Source organism: Macrotis lagotis, chromosome 2, assembly GCF_037893015.1.
Source record: "Macrotis lagotis isolate mMagLag1 chromosome 2, bilby.v1.9.chrom.fasta, whole genome shotgun sequence".
Lineage (NCBI taxonomy): Eukaryota > Metazoa > Chordata > Mammalia > Peramelemorphia > Peramelidae > Macrotis > Macrotis lagotis.
In genome coordinates this window covers 333,637,136-333,652,686 of record NC_133659.1, presented here as the reverse complement: position 1 = coordinate 333,652,686, position 15,551 = coordinate 333,637,136, and the positions used below count along the sequence as shown (strand labels likewise).

Below are 15,551 nucleotides of genomic sequence, written 5' to 3'. Positions count from 1 at the left end.
TGTCCAAAGACTCTCCCAGCCCTGACTTCTACTCTAAGGCCCCTCTCAACTCTGACATTCCCTGTTCTAAGGCCTCTCCTAGATATTTAGTCTTTGACAAATATATTCCAAAGGAAGATAAGTGATCTTTAGATGATCTGCCTCAATGTCCCAAAGAATCTCTGTCCTATTAATGGTTTTTTTTTTAAGATTTTTGCAAGGCAAATGGGGTTAAGTGGCTTGCCCAAGGCCACACAGCTAGGTAATGATTAAGTGTCTGAGACCAGATTTGAACCCAGGGACTCCTGACTCCAAGGCTGGTGCTTTATCCACTCTGCCACCTAGCCGCCCCGTCCTATTAATTTTCAATAAATATTTACTAAGAGCTCTCAGTGGCTGGGGTACTGAGGTAGACACAGAAGCATAAGACAGGCCTCCTGCTTTCTGGGAGGTCTGAGGTTGAAGGGTAACACGCCCATGAACTGGTGAGGACTTTCTAAACCCTATTCCCCAATATAATGCGAGCTGTTGTCACGACAGTTAATGATAACCCAAATAAGGCACTAACCAGTGGGGTGCTGACTGGGAATGATCGCAGCCCTCCACCAGCCTTAGATTCTATTCTCTCGGATCAGATGAGATAACACTCATAATGCTGTTCAGTCACGCCTGACTCTTCATGACCCTATTTGGGGTTTTCCTGGCAAAGATGCCAGGCTGCTTTGCCATTTCCTTCTCCGGTTCATTTTAATGATGAGGAAACTAGCACTAAGGGTTAAAGAAGTGACTTGCTCAGGGTCACACAGCCAGTGGTTGAGGCTGGATTTGAACTCGGGACTTAAAACATAAAACATAACAGAAACCACTTTGCAAACCTGAAAAGACACTACAACATTTAATTCTGATTATTGTCTCTATTTCTCCATCAGGAAAATGGAGACGATAGTGAAGCTGTCCCTGTCTGCTTTAAAGAAGGGTAGTCTGAGGTTAAAGGATAGCGAAGGGAAGGGAAGGTAGACACTACGTATTTAAGTAATGATGAAATAATATCTTATTGTGTTTGGAGCAAGCGGGGAAAAGACAAGGCTTGATCAACTCCCATTGCCTGAAGTCAATGATGAGACACTGGAACCAATAGAGAGAAGGCAGAACTACTCAGCTCCCATTTGGCTCCCAACCCCACCAGCAGAATTAACTCCAGATTGAGAAGGGTGGCAGCAAGACAGTTAAAAGAAAGCTGAAGATAGATTAGGAGATACAAAGAAAGCTCCATTTAATGGAGAACTTCTCAATCTGGGGCTCATGAACTAGTTTGGGTTTTTTTTGTTTGTTTGTTTTTTGCAAGGCAATGGGGTTAAGTGACTTGCCCAAGGTCACACAGCTAGGTAATTATTAAGTGTCTGAGGCTGGATTTGAACTCAGGTTCCTGACTCCAGGGCCGGTGCTCTATCCACTGTGCCACCTAGCTGCCCCTAGTTTTTTTTAAGTAATATTTTCATAATGTTATCTAACTAGATTTGGCCTCCTTTGAAATCCTATGTATTTTATTTTAATATTTAATAATACTATTCTGGGGAGTTCACTATGAGAGTCAGGACACAAAAAAGCAGAAAACTTCTCCTAATGACTCAGAATGAATGTGCGGCACCTGATCCTGGTGCACTTGACTCCAGATTGAGGTGAGGGTAGGGGTCGCATACAAGAACTGCAGCTGAGAAGCAAACTAGCTTTCTGGTCTCATACTGTGGCTCCCCTCCCCTCCAGGACTGCCGGTCATGCCAGCCTACCAGCTGCTCCCCAGACTTGAAATGCCATCTCCTACCTCCACGCCAATGCTTGGAGAGCCCACACCTCACTCTAACCCTTCAGGATCTCACCTTCTTTCCAGGCTCAGTCTGGGTATCACCTTCTCTAGGCAGCTTCCCCTAATCCATCCCCCATATTGTATTTTGTATTAGCTCCCATCAATTCCTACCTCATATCAATAATTATAATTTTCTCCACGTGAAATGTCAAATCTAGAAAGCGGTACCCAGTATTTTCCACGATCTATAAAGGGTTCACTCCTTAAGTTGATTTTATAATGCAGGGAAAGGTTGGGCTGTGTTTTAACTGACATGTTTTTCAGAAGCCAGCTATGAGCGTCTTAACTCTAAAAAATAAGACAGCACGCCAAGAAATGACTGTTGCTTATTAAATGAAGAAATGTCAAAGATCAGACCAGGGTCTTAATGAAGGCATTTATGAGATGACTGAGGCACCTCGGAAGAGGTGGAGGAGGCAGTGCCTCAGTCATAGAATATCCACCCCTTCTCTCCAACTGGACATCTCCCCATCCTGCAAAGTTAATGTGGCTTCGTGTCTCCTCCAGGACGGCTGTGTTTATGATGATCTGCAAGATGATCTAGAACTGGGAGAAACCAAAAGGCCATCTGACCCAACTCCCTCATTTTACAGCTGGGGAAACTGAGGCCCAGAGAGCACAACTAGCATTTCTACACCCTTATGATATGCTATTTTATCGTATCCTCACAACCCTATTCAGTAGGGTATCTTCATTATCTCCATTTTAAGATTAAAAAAAAACTGAGGTCCAATGGGGCAGCTAGGTGGCACAGTGGATAGTGAGCACTGGCCCTGGAGTCAGGAGGACCTGAGTTCAAATCTGACCTCAGACACTTAATAATTGCCTAGCTGTGTGAACTTGGGCAAGTCACTTAATTCCATTGCCTTAAATAAATAAATTTTTTTTTAGATTTTTGCAAGGCAATGGGGTTAAGTGACTTACTCAAGGCCACACAGCTAGGCAATTATTAAATGTCTGAGGCCAGATTTGAACTCAGGTCCTCCTGACTCCAGGGCCAGTGCTCTATCCACTGTGCCACCTAGCCACCCCAATAAAATTTTTAAAAAAAGAAACTGAAGTTCAAGTAGTGAAGTGATTTGCCCAAGGTCACTCAGGCAGGAAGATCTGAGCTGGGATCTGAACCCCAGTCCTCTCATTCCAAAACCTGCTCTTTCCCCTGTACTTTGGGGATCCAAAGCAAAGTGACCCATGTCCCAACCTGGGATCACTGCTGAAGACCTCCTTCATCAGAAACCACATGAGACAAACCGTTATTTGCTGACTCTGGTTCCTGCCTCAGCCTCTCAGGTTCTCTGCCAAGGTGGACTCCAGCCCCCTCCCCCATCAGTTCTGACTGTTGGGCCACCTGGCCCCAACACACTCACGTGAGGGAGAGAGATGGAGCACGTTTTACTACACTCATAGGCTTCCTTATGGCGGCCTAGCTCGTTCAGGGAACTGGCTTTCCGGAACAAAGCTCGGATGTTCTCTGGGTCCAACCCCAGGGCCTTCTCACTGTCTTCCAGTGCCTTCTCATACAAACCCTAGGAACAAGAAAGGTATACCTGTTCCCACCCAAACTTCCCTCTCCAATCCAGAATCCAACCCTGCTCCCACCCAAACTTCCCTCTCCAATCCAGAATCCAACCCTGCTCCCACCCACACCTCCTTCCCCAGTCCAGGATACAACCCCGCTCCTACCCACACCTCTCTAGGCTGAAAGAACACATCTCCAAAGCTCAGCCCCCTAGCTGGGACATAGAGGGTGGGTTGGAAGGAGGTTGAAGGTTTGGACAGAAGAGAGGTTGGAGCTTAGGGAGATCTGGAAGGAGGGCTGGGAACTTGCAAAGAATTTCAAAGGAAATGATACTGAAATAGTTATTAAAATATGAGCTTGGAATGGAGGCATCCCAACAAAAGAGAGAAGACAGACCAACTCTTGCCAACTTTGGGGGCTCCACTAAACGTATTGGGGCATGAGAACCATTGGATCACCCTAATGGGGGGGCAGGGCAGGGAGACAACCCACACCCCACCTGGACCTACCCCAACAATCACAGCAACATCCACTTCTATGGGGCTCCCTCTTCAGCCAAGAAGAGGCTGTAGCTAATGTCCAGCCCTTAGTCTCCACACTTACCACTTGTTGAAGGCTTATAAAGGCCCTTCCTTCCCACAACCTTGAAAAGCAGATAACTGAAGAAGGATCACCCCCCGTTTAAAGAAGAATCTGAGGAGTCCTGGGAAGGTCTGCTGGGGCCACAACACAATGAGGGCCAGAACAGATTCCAGTTCAGGACTCCCAATACTGAAGCCAAGGCTCTGTCCACTCCCCTCCACTGTCTCACTACACTGGGTAATAATATCAGGGGCCCCTCAAAAATGCTTGAGAATCTTTGAAGAAGGGTGAAATCATGAAATGGAGAGAGACCTGAACCTGGAGTCCTGAGAACTGGATTTACATCTAGGTTCTGAGAAGCTGGAAAGAACCTCAGAGATTAGCCAATCCAAACCTTCCTTTTACAGATAGAAAGTCGGGGCTCAAGTCACTTGGCCGTGCTTGGCAATCGTGAGCAAATCATTTCATCTTAATATGCTTTCATTTCTAACTGGACTCTCAACGCCCATTCAGCTCGAAATCTATGATTCTAGATACTGAGTTGTATGACCCTGTGTCAGTCACCTTCTCTCTCTGAGACTCAGTTTCGTCATTTGTAAAATAGAGATGATGATCCTTGTAGTCCATAAAAACAGTGTTTAGACAGGGGTTGAAAATCTTAAGTTGCTTTAGAAGAGTAAACTCTCATCTCAATGGAGTTTAAGCAGAAACAGCCCTGGGATAAGTCACTATCATTTTGTTTTCTATTTAATGTTATTGTACAGGTAGAAAAAATTTTGTTGTGCCTCAGTTGTGTCTGACTCTTCCTAATCCCATTTGGGGTTTTCTTGTGAGAGACATTAGTAGTTTTCCATTTCCTTCTCCAACTCACTTTGCAGATGAGGAAACTGAGGCAAATAGGGCTAAGTGACTTGCTCAGGGCCGCATAGCTAGGAAGTGCCTGAGGCTGGATTTCAACTCAGAAAGATGAGTCTTCCTAACTCTAGAACTGGCACTCTATCCGCTATGCCACATAGCTGCCCTTGGATAAAAATAACTTGGGGGAGCGGAGTTTTGGCGGATTAAAAGTATTGGGGTGTAGCTCATCTTGGCTAGATTCACTGGGAGCATCGTAAGGATCGTTCTAAGAACAAGGAGAATGACAGGGTTGACATTTACCTGTTCCCATATATTTTAATCTCCTTGGCTTGGTCTTTCCATTTTAAAAGAATTATCTTAGGGGGCAGCTAGGTGACATAATAGATAGGATACTGGCCTTGGAGTCAGGAGAACCTGAGTTCAAATCCAGCCTCAGATACTTAATAGTTAACTAGCTGTGTGACCTTAGGCAAATCCCTCTTAACCCCACTGCCATAAATAAATAAAATTTTTAAAAAAAGAAAGAAAAAATAAATAAAAGACTCATCTTACACATAGCTTGGGGAGTACAGGCATCTGGGTGAAGATTTTTTTTGTGGTTCAACATAATGATTGGAGGTTGTGGACAACAGTTTTATTTGTGACTATTTGTGATAACAGTTTTATGTGTGACTATTCAGTCTAATCATAAGACCTTTACCGGCCAATAATTTGAGCTTATTACTAATGTTCTATCATTGCTACTGCAGCAGCCATTTTTTGAGAGCCTCCTATGAAAAGAAAAATAAAATCAAAAGGTCGGGTTATCGAAGGAGTTATCGGTTGAGCTCCCAAGTCTTGAGCGGCAACGTTCTGCTTCTGGCTTAAATTTTTAATGAATCTGCCCTAGTTCCTAGAACTGGGATGAAGAGATGAAGGAATGAATGAATGAATAAATGATATGTCTTATCTCCAAGGTGCCAAAGGAGCAGCTTCCCATCAGCCAATCCATCTAAGCCTCTGATGCCCCCATCAGAAATTGTCTCTGTCTTCCTTAGCAAGGTGCCAGTGGGCTCACCTCATGCTCTTTAAAGAGAGACATGGAGAATCCAAGGTACAAACAGGCCCATCACATTGGTGATAGGAGTGGAAGGGAGGACTCCAGTCCTCTGGTTGTCACCTCCCCTTCCAAAAGAATGATGGGAGTTGGGAGAATATAAAAGATTGGGACTTGAAGGGAATGGGTGGAAGAGTTTAGAAGCTGTAAGAACAGAAGGGGATTCGAACTCAAAAGCAACGGAGGCAGAAGTAAATTGGAGGCTGAAGGAATAGATTTGAGGCAGTTGGAGAATATGGATGCAAAACCAAGCTGGAGACTGGGTTAACAGGAAGGAGGATCGAAGAAGAAGACAGTGGAGGCAAGAGGAGATGGGAGTTTGCATGGTGGCTGGGAGGCTAGTGGCTGACGGGGCATGCCAGGATCCTCACCATGTTGAAATAGCAGGCGGCCCGGTTGACATGCAGCTTACAGAGGAGCTCCCGGGGCAGGGTCACCTCATCAGAGGCAGCATAGTCCGCCACGTTCAGTCCCTCCACATACTGCACCAACGCTTGCTTGAAATCCTTCTCCCGGAACAAGTCATTCCCCTCGGCAAACAGGTTCCAAACCAACTTGTGGAGAAAGGCCTGGGCTCCCACAGGGGAGGAAGGGAGAGAGAGAGAGAGAGAGAGAGAGAGAGAGAGAGAGAGAGAGAGAGAGAGAGAGAGAGAGAGAGAGAGAGACATCCAGGTGTAGGGAGAACAGACAGAAAGGTCCACCACCCTCCAACCCCAGGACCAGTCCTCAACCTGCCCACTCAGCCTTCCTCCAGAGGAGCACCTTGGGCCTCCACCAGGAAAAGGAGAGGTTCCCACCCTGGGCCCACAACTCCCCTCAAGAGGGAGCCTGCAGGGCTGGGGAAGAGGCTGACTAGTCTGCACCCTTCTTCAGGGACACCCCTTTGCCAGGGGGAGTTCACCTACCTCATAATCTTCTTGCTTTAGTGATATCGTGGACCTGAGGACATAAGGAAACATGTACCAGGTTAAGACCTGGGCCCAAGCAGCCAGCCTGGGGGCAGGTGGAGAGAGATCCCTAGGGCTGGGATTCCATGGAGCCTTCTCAACTCCATTACTCTGGACCTTCCTCATGGTCACCCTTGTTAACAGCCAGCATTTATCTACCCAGCTCCCAGCTATGTGGCGCATTAGACAAAGCATCAGAGCTAAAGCCAGGAGGACTTGAGTTCAAATCCAACCTCCGTCACTTAACATCTGTCTGCCTCAGTTTCCTCATCTTTTAAATCAGGATTAAAAATAGCCACCACCTCCCAGAGAGAGGGAGAATCCAATGAAATAATATTTTAAAGCTGTTTGCAAACTTGAACACCACATAAAAGCTAGAAGGAGTAGTAGCAGCAGCAGCCCCAGGAGCAGCAGCAGGAGCAATGGCAACAGTAACAAAAGCAATGGAAGCAGTTGCAGCGGCAGCAGCTATAGCAGCAGTAGCAACGGTGGCAACAGTAACAGTAGCAACAGTAGCGATAGCAATGGTAGTAGCTGCAACAGTAGCAGCAGCTACAGCAACAGTAGCAGCAGCAACAGCAGGAGCAGAAGCAGAAGCAACAGTAACAGCGGCAGCAAAAGGAGACATAGCAACGGTAGCCACAGCAGTTGCAACAGTAACGGTTGCAATAGTAGTAGCAGAGCAGCAACCGTAGCAGCAGCTATAGATAGCAACAGAAACAACAATAGCAATAATAGTAGTAGTAGTAGTAGTAGTCATAGTGGTAGTAGTAGCAGTAGTAGTAGTAGTAGCAGCAGTAGTAGTAGCAGCAGTAGTAGCAGCAGCAGTAGTAGTCAAAGATGGCATTTGGAGCAGGCCACCTCCCCCAGGTGAACAAGTGGGACAAAGCAGGCAGTTATGATACTTTTTCTATAAAAAAAGAATTCCTTATCTTGAAAGACAGCAGACATTCTGGTAAGCCTTTAAAGCGATTCGTCAAAACCACAGTGGAGCCCTTCCAAGTCTTCTGAGTCAACGGGCACTCCTCTTGCCTCCCCTGAAAACTGTCCCTTTTTTCCAGGTCTAACTCAAGGGTTACCTCTGAAACCCTTCCTGAGACCCTCCCTATGTCCTTTGCAGAGATCCCCATCTCCCTTTTCTCTTTCCTTTGTGTCTTGTCCTCCCCTACTCTAATGTAAGTGCCCTGAGATGAGGCCCAGAGTCCGATCTCTCTATTCCTCCCCCCCCATACACACACACACACACACACACACACACAGAGTCAGCGATTGATACATGTAGTTTGAATAAATTAATTGATGGCTGGGTAGATGATTGACACTCATCACTCCTTCTCGTTGGCCAACAGAATGGCCTTGTCCTTTCATCCACATTTGAGGCTCTTCCCTCCTGTGGCTACAGAACACCAGCTCAACTTCATGGATATCACCAACCCAGGACACTTGGGCTTCTAGAATTTTACAGCTGAGAGGTCCCTCAAGACATCATTCAGTCCAAACCTTCCCCAGCAGCACCACTCCGTGTTGTTGTTGAATTGTTTCAGGAATATCTTGGCAAAGACACTGGAGTGGGTTGTCATTTTCTTCTCCAGCTCATCTGACAGATGAGGAAACTGAGGCAAACAAATTTAAGTGTCTTGCCCAAGGTTGCAGAGCTAAGAGGTGTCTAAGGCCAGATATGACCTCATGAAGATGAGTCTTCCTGACTCCAGATCTGAAAAAAGCCACACTGGGAGGAGTAGGAATGTTCCTGGCCTTTGAGGTCACTCTGCTAAAATCTTAATGCTAACAGGAGTTGTATAGAATCCTTAGGCTTACAAAGAACTTTCATATTTAGTCTTCAGCATAATCCTACGACATGGGTCCCCAGGTCACCCAGTTTAACAAGGCAGGTACAAGTGGGGTCAGGAAGGCCTCTGCTCAAATCCTTGAGACCATTGCTTCGCCAGGTGGGGAACCTGGCAAGTCGTAAAATCTCTCAGTCTCCATTTGTCATCTGTGAAATGGGAATAGCAATATCATCGCTTCCCTGGATCACTTGTTAGGACGATCAGAAGAGAGAGATCCTGTGTAAAATAACTAATCCAGAAAGCAGGATCAGAGGCGGGATTCATCTTCCCACCACCTCCCCACCGCATTTCCTGCTATGCCCCAACATGAAACTCCCAGAAATCAGAGGATCTTAAACCAACCCCTAGAGAGGAGGGAAGGGAGTTGAACCCAAGTCCTCTTGCTTGGTACCCTGCTGTCTCTGAGTCCTAACCTGGCCAGACTCCTCACTGCTTTAACTCATTCAGTTTGGGTGAATTCTTCAAATATCTCATTTAGATGAATCCAATCCAATCAACGGAGTCAACAAACATTTACTGAGCAAACCCTTGGTAGCTGAGGCCAGGCAGAAGCCTCACTGGCTCTGGGGCCAGCACCCTCCCCAGGGTTCTCACCCCTCAGCTGCAGCTCCTCAGATCATGGTCTCAGCCTTCAGACTGAGGGACTTCAGAGGCAAATCTCATGTAACAGAAGAGGAAACTGAGGCTAGAGAGGGCAGACCATTGGTGCAGGGGCACCCAGCTGGCAGAACCAGAGCTGGAGAAGAGTTTTCAACTACAAACCCAAGGTGTGTTCCTAGCACACTCTCCTGCTTGTGACTCCATCTGTGTCATCTAGATCAGAATCCTGCTGTGGGTGTGAGTGACATCCCATCTCTCTTTGGAGCTCCAAGGACCAGAGCCACTCCCACGACACCACCCACATTGCTCCAAACTTTATGACCTTGGACAATTCCATCTCCTCTCTGAGCCTCAGTTTTCTCATCTGCAACAGGAAGAATTTGGACTAGGATGGCCCCAGATCCCCTCTCAGCTCTGACCTCCCCTGCTCTAAGGCCCCTTCTCAGCCTTGACATCCCGTTCTAAGACACTTCCCAGCCCTGACTTCCCCTGCTCTGAGGCCCCTCCCTGTTCAGCTTTAAAAGGGTCGGCCTCCATTTTGGATAGCTGCATTCTGCTGTTTATTTTTTTAACAACAGGGTTTTTTTTGGTTTTTGCAAGGCAGACGGGGTTAAGTGGCTTGCCCAAGGCCACATGGCTAGGTAATTATTAAGTGTCTGAGACTCCAAGGCCGGTGCTTTATCCACTACACCACCTAGCCGGCCCCTACAACAGTTTTTTAAAAAAAATTTAGGGTTTTTTTTTTTTGGCAAGGTGTCTGAGACCAGTGTCTGAGACCAGATTTGAACTCAGGTCCTCCTGACTCCAGGGCTGGTGCTCTCTAGTCACTACACCATCTAGCCTCCCCCTTACAACACTTTTTAAAAAAACATCATGTGACTTCATTAACTTCATCCTATGGATGGATAAAATGATGCTCATGGGGGTCATGTGCTTGGCCTCAGCATGGCCAGAGCTACTTTGATTTATTCAGCTCTGAGTCCAACTCTCTCATTTTACAGATAAAGAAACTGAGGCACAGAATGATTAAATGACTAAACAAGCAGTTACCAAGGGCACCTTAATTAAGCCAACACTACCCTGCCCTTGGGAAGCTTCCAGGCCACTTGAAGGAGGCTTCCTCTACTAAATAACAGAATGGAGACACTGGAGAGGAGCAGTGCCCTCTGAAGGATAAGGGAGGGATTCAGTCAAGAAGACCCCAAGTTCAAGCCCCTCATCTGGCACCTACTGAACATGAGACTTTGGACTACACCTTCACTGTCTAAGGGCCTCGGGAAACCCTCCAAGACCAGAAGCTGCAAAGCACACGGGTGTCCTTCTACATGAGCAGATTTTCATGTTATAGGCTCCCTATACCAATAAAATCATTGTTTCAAACCAAATCAAAAACTGAAAACCAAACTTAAGCCTCTGAATGACTACCAAAGAGTCCCCCCCACCCCCTCCCCAAGGCTCTGAGCTGAGAGCAGCTAGATGCTCTCTGACAGCCAAGCTCAGAAAGCCAACTAGGAGGAGAACATTTAGTTCTCTAAATAGTGGGAGGAGTTCACAGGTGATCAGAGAGAGGCAATTTGGAGGCATCCCTGCCCAGGTCTACTGGGGGGAGTGGACAGTGATGGGTGATTCTCCCTAACCAGAGCTCTTCTGCCATCATTTCAGGAAGAGAGCATCTTTTTTTTTTCAGATTTTTGCAAGACAATGGGGCTAAGTGGCTTGCCCAAGGCCACACAGCTAGGTCATTATTAAGTGCCTGAGGCCAGATTTGAACTCAGGTACTCCTGACTCCAGGGCCAGTGCTCTATCCACTGTACCACCTAGCCACCCCTCCCAGACAACTTCTTAAGATACTCAGATACAGAGAAGCTGGCAGCCTGCTCTATTATTGTCTACTCTATTGAGATCACAGGTCAAGACAAAAAAAAAAACTAAAGTTGTAACACACAGGTTGGAGTAGCTGTAAAGTGTGTAAGAAAACAACGTTTGTGTTGTGCATATGAGCAGGGAAAGAATCTGTAGGAGTGGAGGTAAATGACTGGGTAGCCCCGTGGTTGCACATTCACACTCAAGCACACATAATCACATATGCACAATCTCTCTCTCTCTCTCTCATACACACACACACACACACACACACCACTGTCCCACCCAGGGAAGGGGCTGCCAACAAGCCAAGTTCCCAGTCCCAAAGTCCTTAAAAAAAAGACAAAAAAAAAGACTTACTGGATGAATTGAAGTCCTTTCTCTATTTCTTCCTTTCTTTTCTGCCTCTCCATTAGTCTCTGAGGAGGAAAGAAAAGGTCATTCTGGTGATCCTTGGCCTCCCCAGAAGAACCCCCGGCCCCAGCTCCAGGGATCAGAGGCTGAGGCTGCTCAGGATCAGAGCGTCGAAAGCCAGGATAGCCTTCAGGTCTGATTCTTAGCAGAAGGGAGGCCAGCCTACCCCCTTCCATAGCCTCCCTTCCCCAGCTACCTGGGGAAGGACATGGATGCTTTTTATCCACTAGTGGTGTGGCAGGATCACAAAGTATCCCAGAATATTAAGACTCAGAAGGCAGTCAGAAACAATGGAAAAGGTATAGGAGTGGGAATCATAGGACCTAGGTTCAAATCTCCCAGATTTGCACTTGATACTTGGGTGAGCTTGGGCACTCAAGGACCAAATAGCTTATCCTCTCAGGCCTCAGGTTACATATCTATAGAATGAGGGAGTTGAACTTGATGATCTCTGAAATTTCTTCTGTCTCCAAATTTATGAGTCTATAGAAGCACTTTGGAGTCTGCCTCATCATGCCCAAACAAGAATCTCCCTCTAGTGGCCCCAGACAATGGTCAAGGGGCTCTGGTTGAAGCCCTCCGGTGATGGGAAGCTCACTCCTTTCTAAAGCCATCCACTCCACTTCTGACCAGTTCTTGCCATTGGGGAGCTCTATTTCCTTATGTTGAGGCAATACCTCCCTCCCTCTAAGTTCTCCTCATCGTCCCTTGTGCCTCCCCTCTCCCTCCCCCCCCCCCACCTTCCAGTAAGCCAAATTCATCTTCCCCAGCTGAGGGGAAGGCCATCAATTAGAGAATGACTGATCAGGTTTGGTACTCCTATGTGTAAGACTTGCTGAAGGGTGGGACTTTAGAAAAGCCTGGAAACACTGGCATGAACTGGTGCTGAGTGAAGGGAGCAGAACCAGAACACTACACACTGCCAGCAGCACTGGGCAATGGTCAACTAGGGTGGACTCAATCATCTCAGCAGCACCACGATCAAAGACAATTCTAAAATAAGAAAGACACTATCCACCTCCAGAAGGAAGTGGAGTGGAAATGTAGACCAAAGCTGACTGTCTTCAATTGTTAAAAACTGTCTTATGTTTTTTGTCTTTCCCTGTTGGGATTTGATCCCATTTTGGATTGTGATTTCACAACATGATTAATATGGATCTAGGTTAGCATGGTTATTATACATTCATAGCTTACATTAGATCCCTTTCTGTTAGGGGGGAGAGAGGGAGAAAAAAACCCTTTTAAAAATGATTCTTGAAAACTACTCTTGCATTTAGTTGGGAAAAAAATAAATAAAATTTTAAAAAAATTCACGAAGGAGATGCTTTCAGAGAACCCAGAGCAGATTTGTCTGAACTGATGCAGACTAAGGTGTGCAGAACCAGGAAAACAACATAGACAGTGACTGGGGAGGACGGATCCCTACAAAAGACTGGTCACTAGGGGGGGGGTGTCTCCAGAGGGCAGATGAAAGGCAAACTCCCCACCTCCTCACGGAACAAGCTTGAGGTACAGGATAAGATCTTTTTTCACTGGTCTTAGCCAACACAAGGGGGGAACTGAGGGAACATAGGGAGATAGGGTGAGATCGCCCAGAAAAAAAAAAGAAAGAAAAGAATGGTTAAAGCTCAATTAATGCTCAAATGAAAACTGCAGAAGTCCCAAAGGAGCACTGACAGTCAGGACAACTTGGAAAGGTTCCTGTTGAATCTTTTAATACTTGTTTTTACATCCAACCTTTCTAGAAAGCAGAATTGCATCCAAAGGGCAACAAAAATGTACACCCACTTTGATCTAGCAATACCACTACTGGGTTTATAACCTGAAGAGATGATAAAAAAAGGGTAAAAACATCACTTGAACAAAAATATTCATAGCAGCCCTGTTTGTGGTAAAAAAGAATTGGAAATCAAGTAAATGTCCTTCAATTGGGCAATGGCTTAGCAAACTGTGGTTTATGTATGTCATGGAACACTATTGTTCTATTAGAAACCAGGAGGGACGGGAATTCAGGGAAGCCTGGAGGGATTTGCATGAACTGATGCTCAGAGAGGTGAGCAGAACCAGAAGAACATTGTGTACCCCAACAGCAACATGGGAGTGATGTTCAACCTTGATGGACTTGCTCGTTCCATCAGTGCAACAATCAGGGACAATTTGGAGCTGTCTGCAATGGAGAATGCCATCTGTATCCAGAGAAAGAACTGGGGAGTTTGAACAAAGACCAAGGACTAGTACCTTTAATTTAGAAAAAAAAAACTTATGTAATTTTGCTTTCTCTTATACTTTATGTTTCTTCCTTAAGGAGATGATTTTTCTCTCATCACATTCAACTGAGATCGATGTAGACCATGGAAACAATGGAAAGGCTAACAGACTGCCTTCTGTGGGGGGGGGGTGAGGGGAAGGGAAGGGAGATTAGGGGTAAAATTGTAAAACTCAAAATAAATAAAATCTTTCTAAAAAAAAAACTTGTTTTTAACATGGGCATCCATCATAGAGATCTTCAGTTTTGTGCCCAATTCTCTTTGTCTTCTCTACAGATCTAAGGAAATGCTTGTAGTCAGCCTTTGTTGTCATCAGAATTTTTTTATAAAAATCCTTCTAACATATGAAACTCACTCTTCTACCCCCTGCTCTCCAAAGGCTAAACGTCCATAGCCCCTTTAGCCAGTCTTCATATACTTAACTCTCAGGCCTTCACTCCCTGGCCTTCCTCCTTTGGTCAGGCCTCAGTCTGCCAGAGACCCTCCTAATGGGTGGCCACATTCTGAACGCCCCTGAGGCTACTAGACAAGTCTCAGTTTTGGTCAGCTCCTTGAGGGATATTCTAAGAACTGGCCTTCCCATGCCTTGGAAGCACCCCATAACCTGCAGACTTGGAGATGGAAGAGCCTTAGGTCACAGTACCTAGAACATGAAGGGTCTCAACTTCAATGTACAAACAAGCCCTGAGGGTCCAGAGACAGTCATTGGGCACAGACAGCAAGTGGTTCGGGAAGGATCTCAACCCAGGACCTATCATGTGGTGCTCCCTTAGCAATAATGAAACAGAGGCCCAGGAAGAGCAGGGGGCATGATTGGGAACATTAGCAGCACAAGAAACTGAACTCTAATCCTCTAATTCCAGACCTAATTTCCTTTTGCCTTTTGAAAAGATGAAATGAGCAGACACTAACCACACTCTCTCCATAAGGAATTATCATTTAATTCTAAATTTTTGTTTGTTTTTGGAGGCAATTGGGGTTAAGTGACTTGCCCAGGGTCACACAGCTAATAAGTACAAATGTCTGAGGCTGGATTTGAACTTAGGTCCTCCTAACTCCAGGGCGGGTGCTCTCTCCACTGTACTACCTCACTGCCCCCGATTCTAAACTTGACCACAGGATATCAGAGGAAAATGACCTTGGAAATGGTCCAGTCCCACCATCTGAGGCCCATCAAGTGAAATGCCCAAGGGCCACAGCCAGTAAGTCATAAGGTACACTCTAGAGTAGGGTCCTCAGACCCCAGACCCACCCATCTTCCACCACATCACACTGATGATGAACCCATGAGTCCCCAGGCAACTTGAGCAGAACATCACAGAGTTTAGGATCAAAAGGCACCAGATAAAAAAACGAATGAATGGAGCAGACCTTCTTTTGCCAAACGTTCCACGGTTAACCCCAATTCTGCCAGTAGAAGAAAGAAGTGGTAGGTAGACAAGATCAACAGTAAAACAAATCACATCTCCTTGGGTGCCAAAGAGTGGCCTTTATCCCCGGCACACTTCCATTCTCAGCCCAGGGCCCTAAAGCAGGGGAGCCCCCCCCCCCAGGATGAACCTGAGGGGAGGGTGGGAAAAGTGGGATCCAGGAGGTCAGAGTCTGAAAAGCAGAGCATGTGACTATTTGGTGAGAGTTTTCAAAACCATTTCCTCATATGTCATTATGACCCTTTTCCAGACCAGTTTCCTAGATTCAGAGCTGAAAGGAAC

General features: G+C 46.2%; 1 protein-coding gene across 1 annotated transcript in view; it reads right to left on the bottom strand.

Moving 5' to 3' along the window:
* Positions 1 to 15,551, bottom strand: part of ZC3H7B (zinc finger CCCH-type containing 7B) — an 87,669-nt gene that overhangs the window by 48,441 nt on the left and 23,677 nt on the right. Inside the window, exons 2-5 of the mRNA XM_074227023.1 lie at positions 11,519 to 11,577; positions 6,804 to 6,837; positions 6,270 to 6,467; positions 3,211 to 3,369 (exon numbers count right to left, since the gene is read on the bottom strand). Coding sequence (XP_074083124.1) covers positions 3,211 to 3,369; positions 6,270 to 6,467; positions 6,804 to 6,837; positions 11,519 to 11,571 — 444 coding nt within the window. The 5' untranslated portion in view covers positions 11,572 to 11,577. The remainder of the gene's footprint in view (positions 1 to 3,210; positions 3,370 to 6,269; positions 6,468 to 6,803; positions 6,838 to 11,518; positions 11,578 to 15,551) is intronic.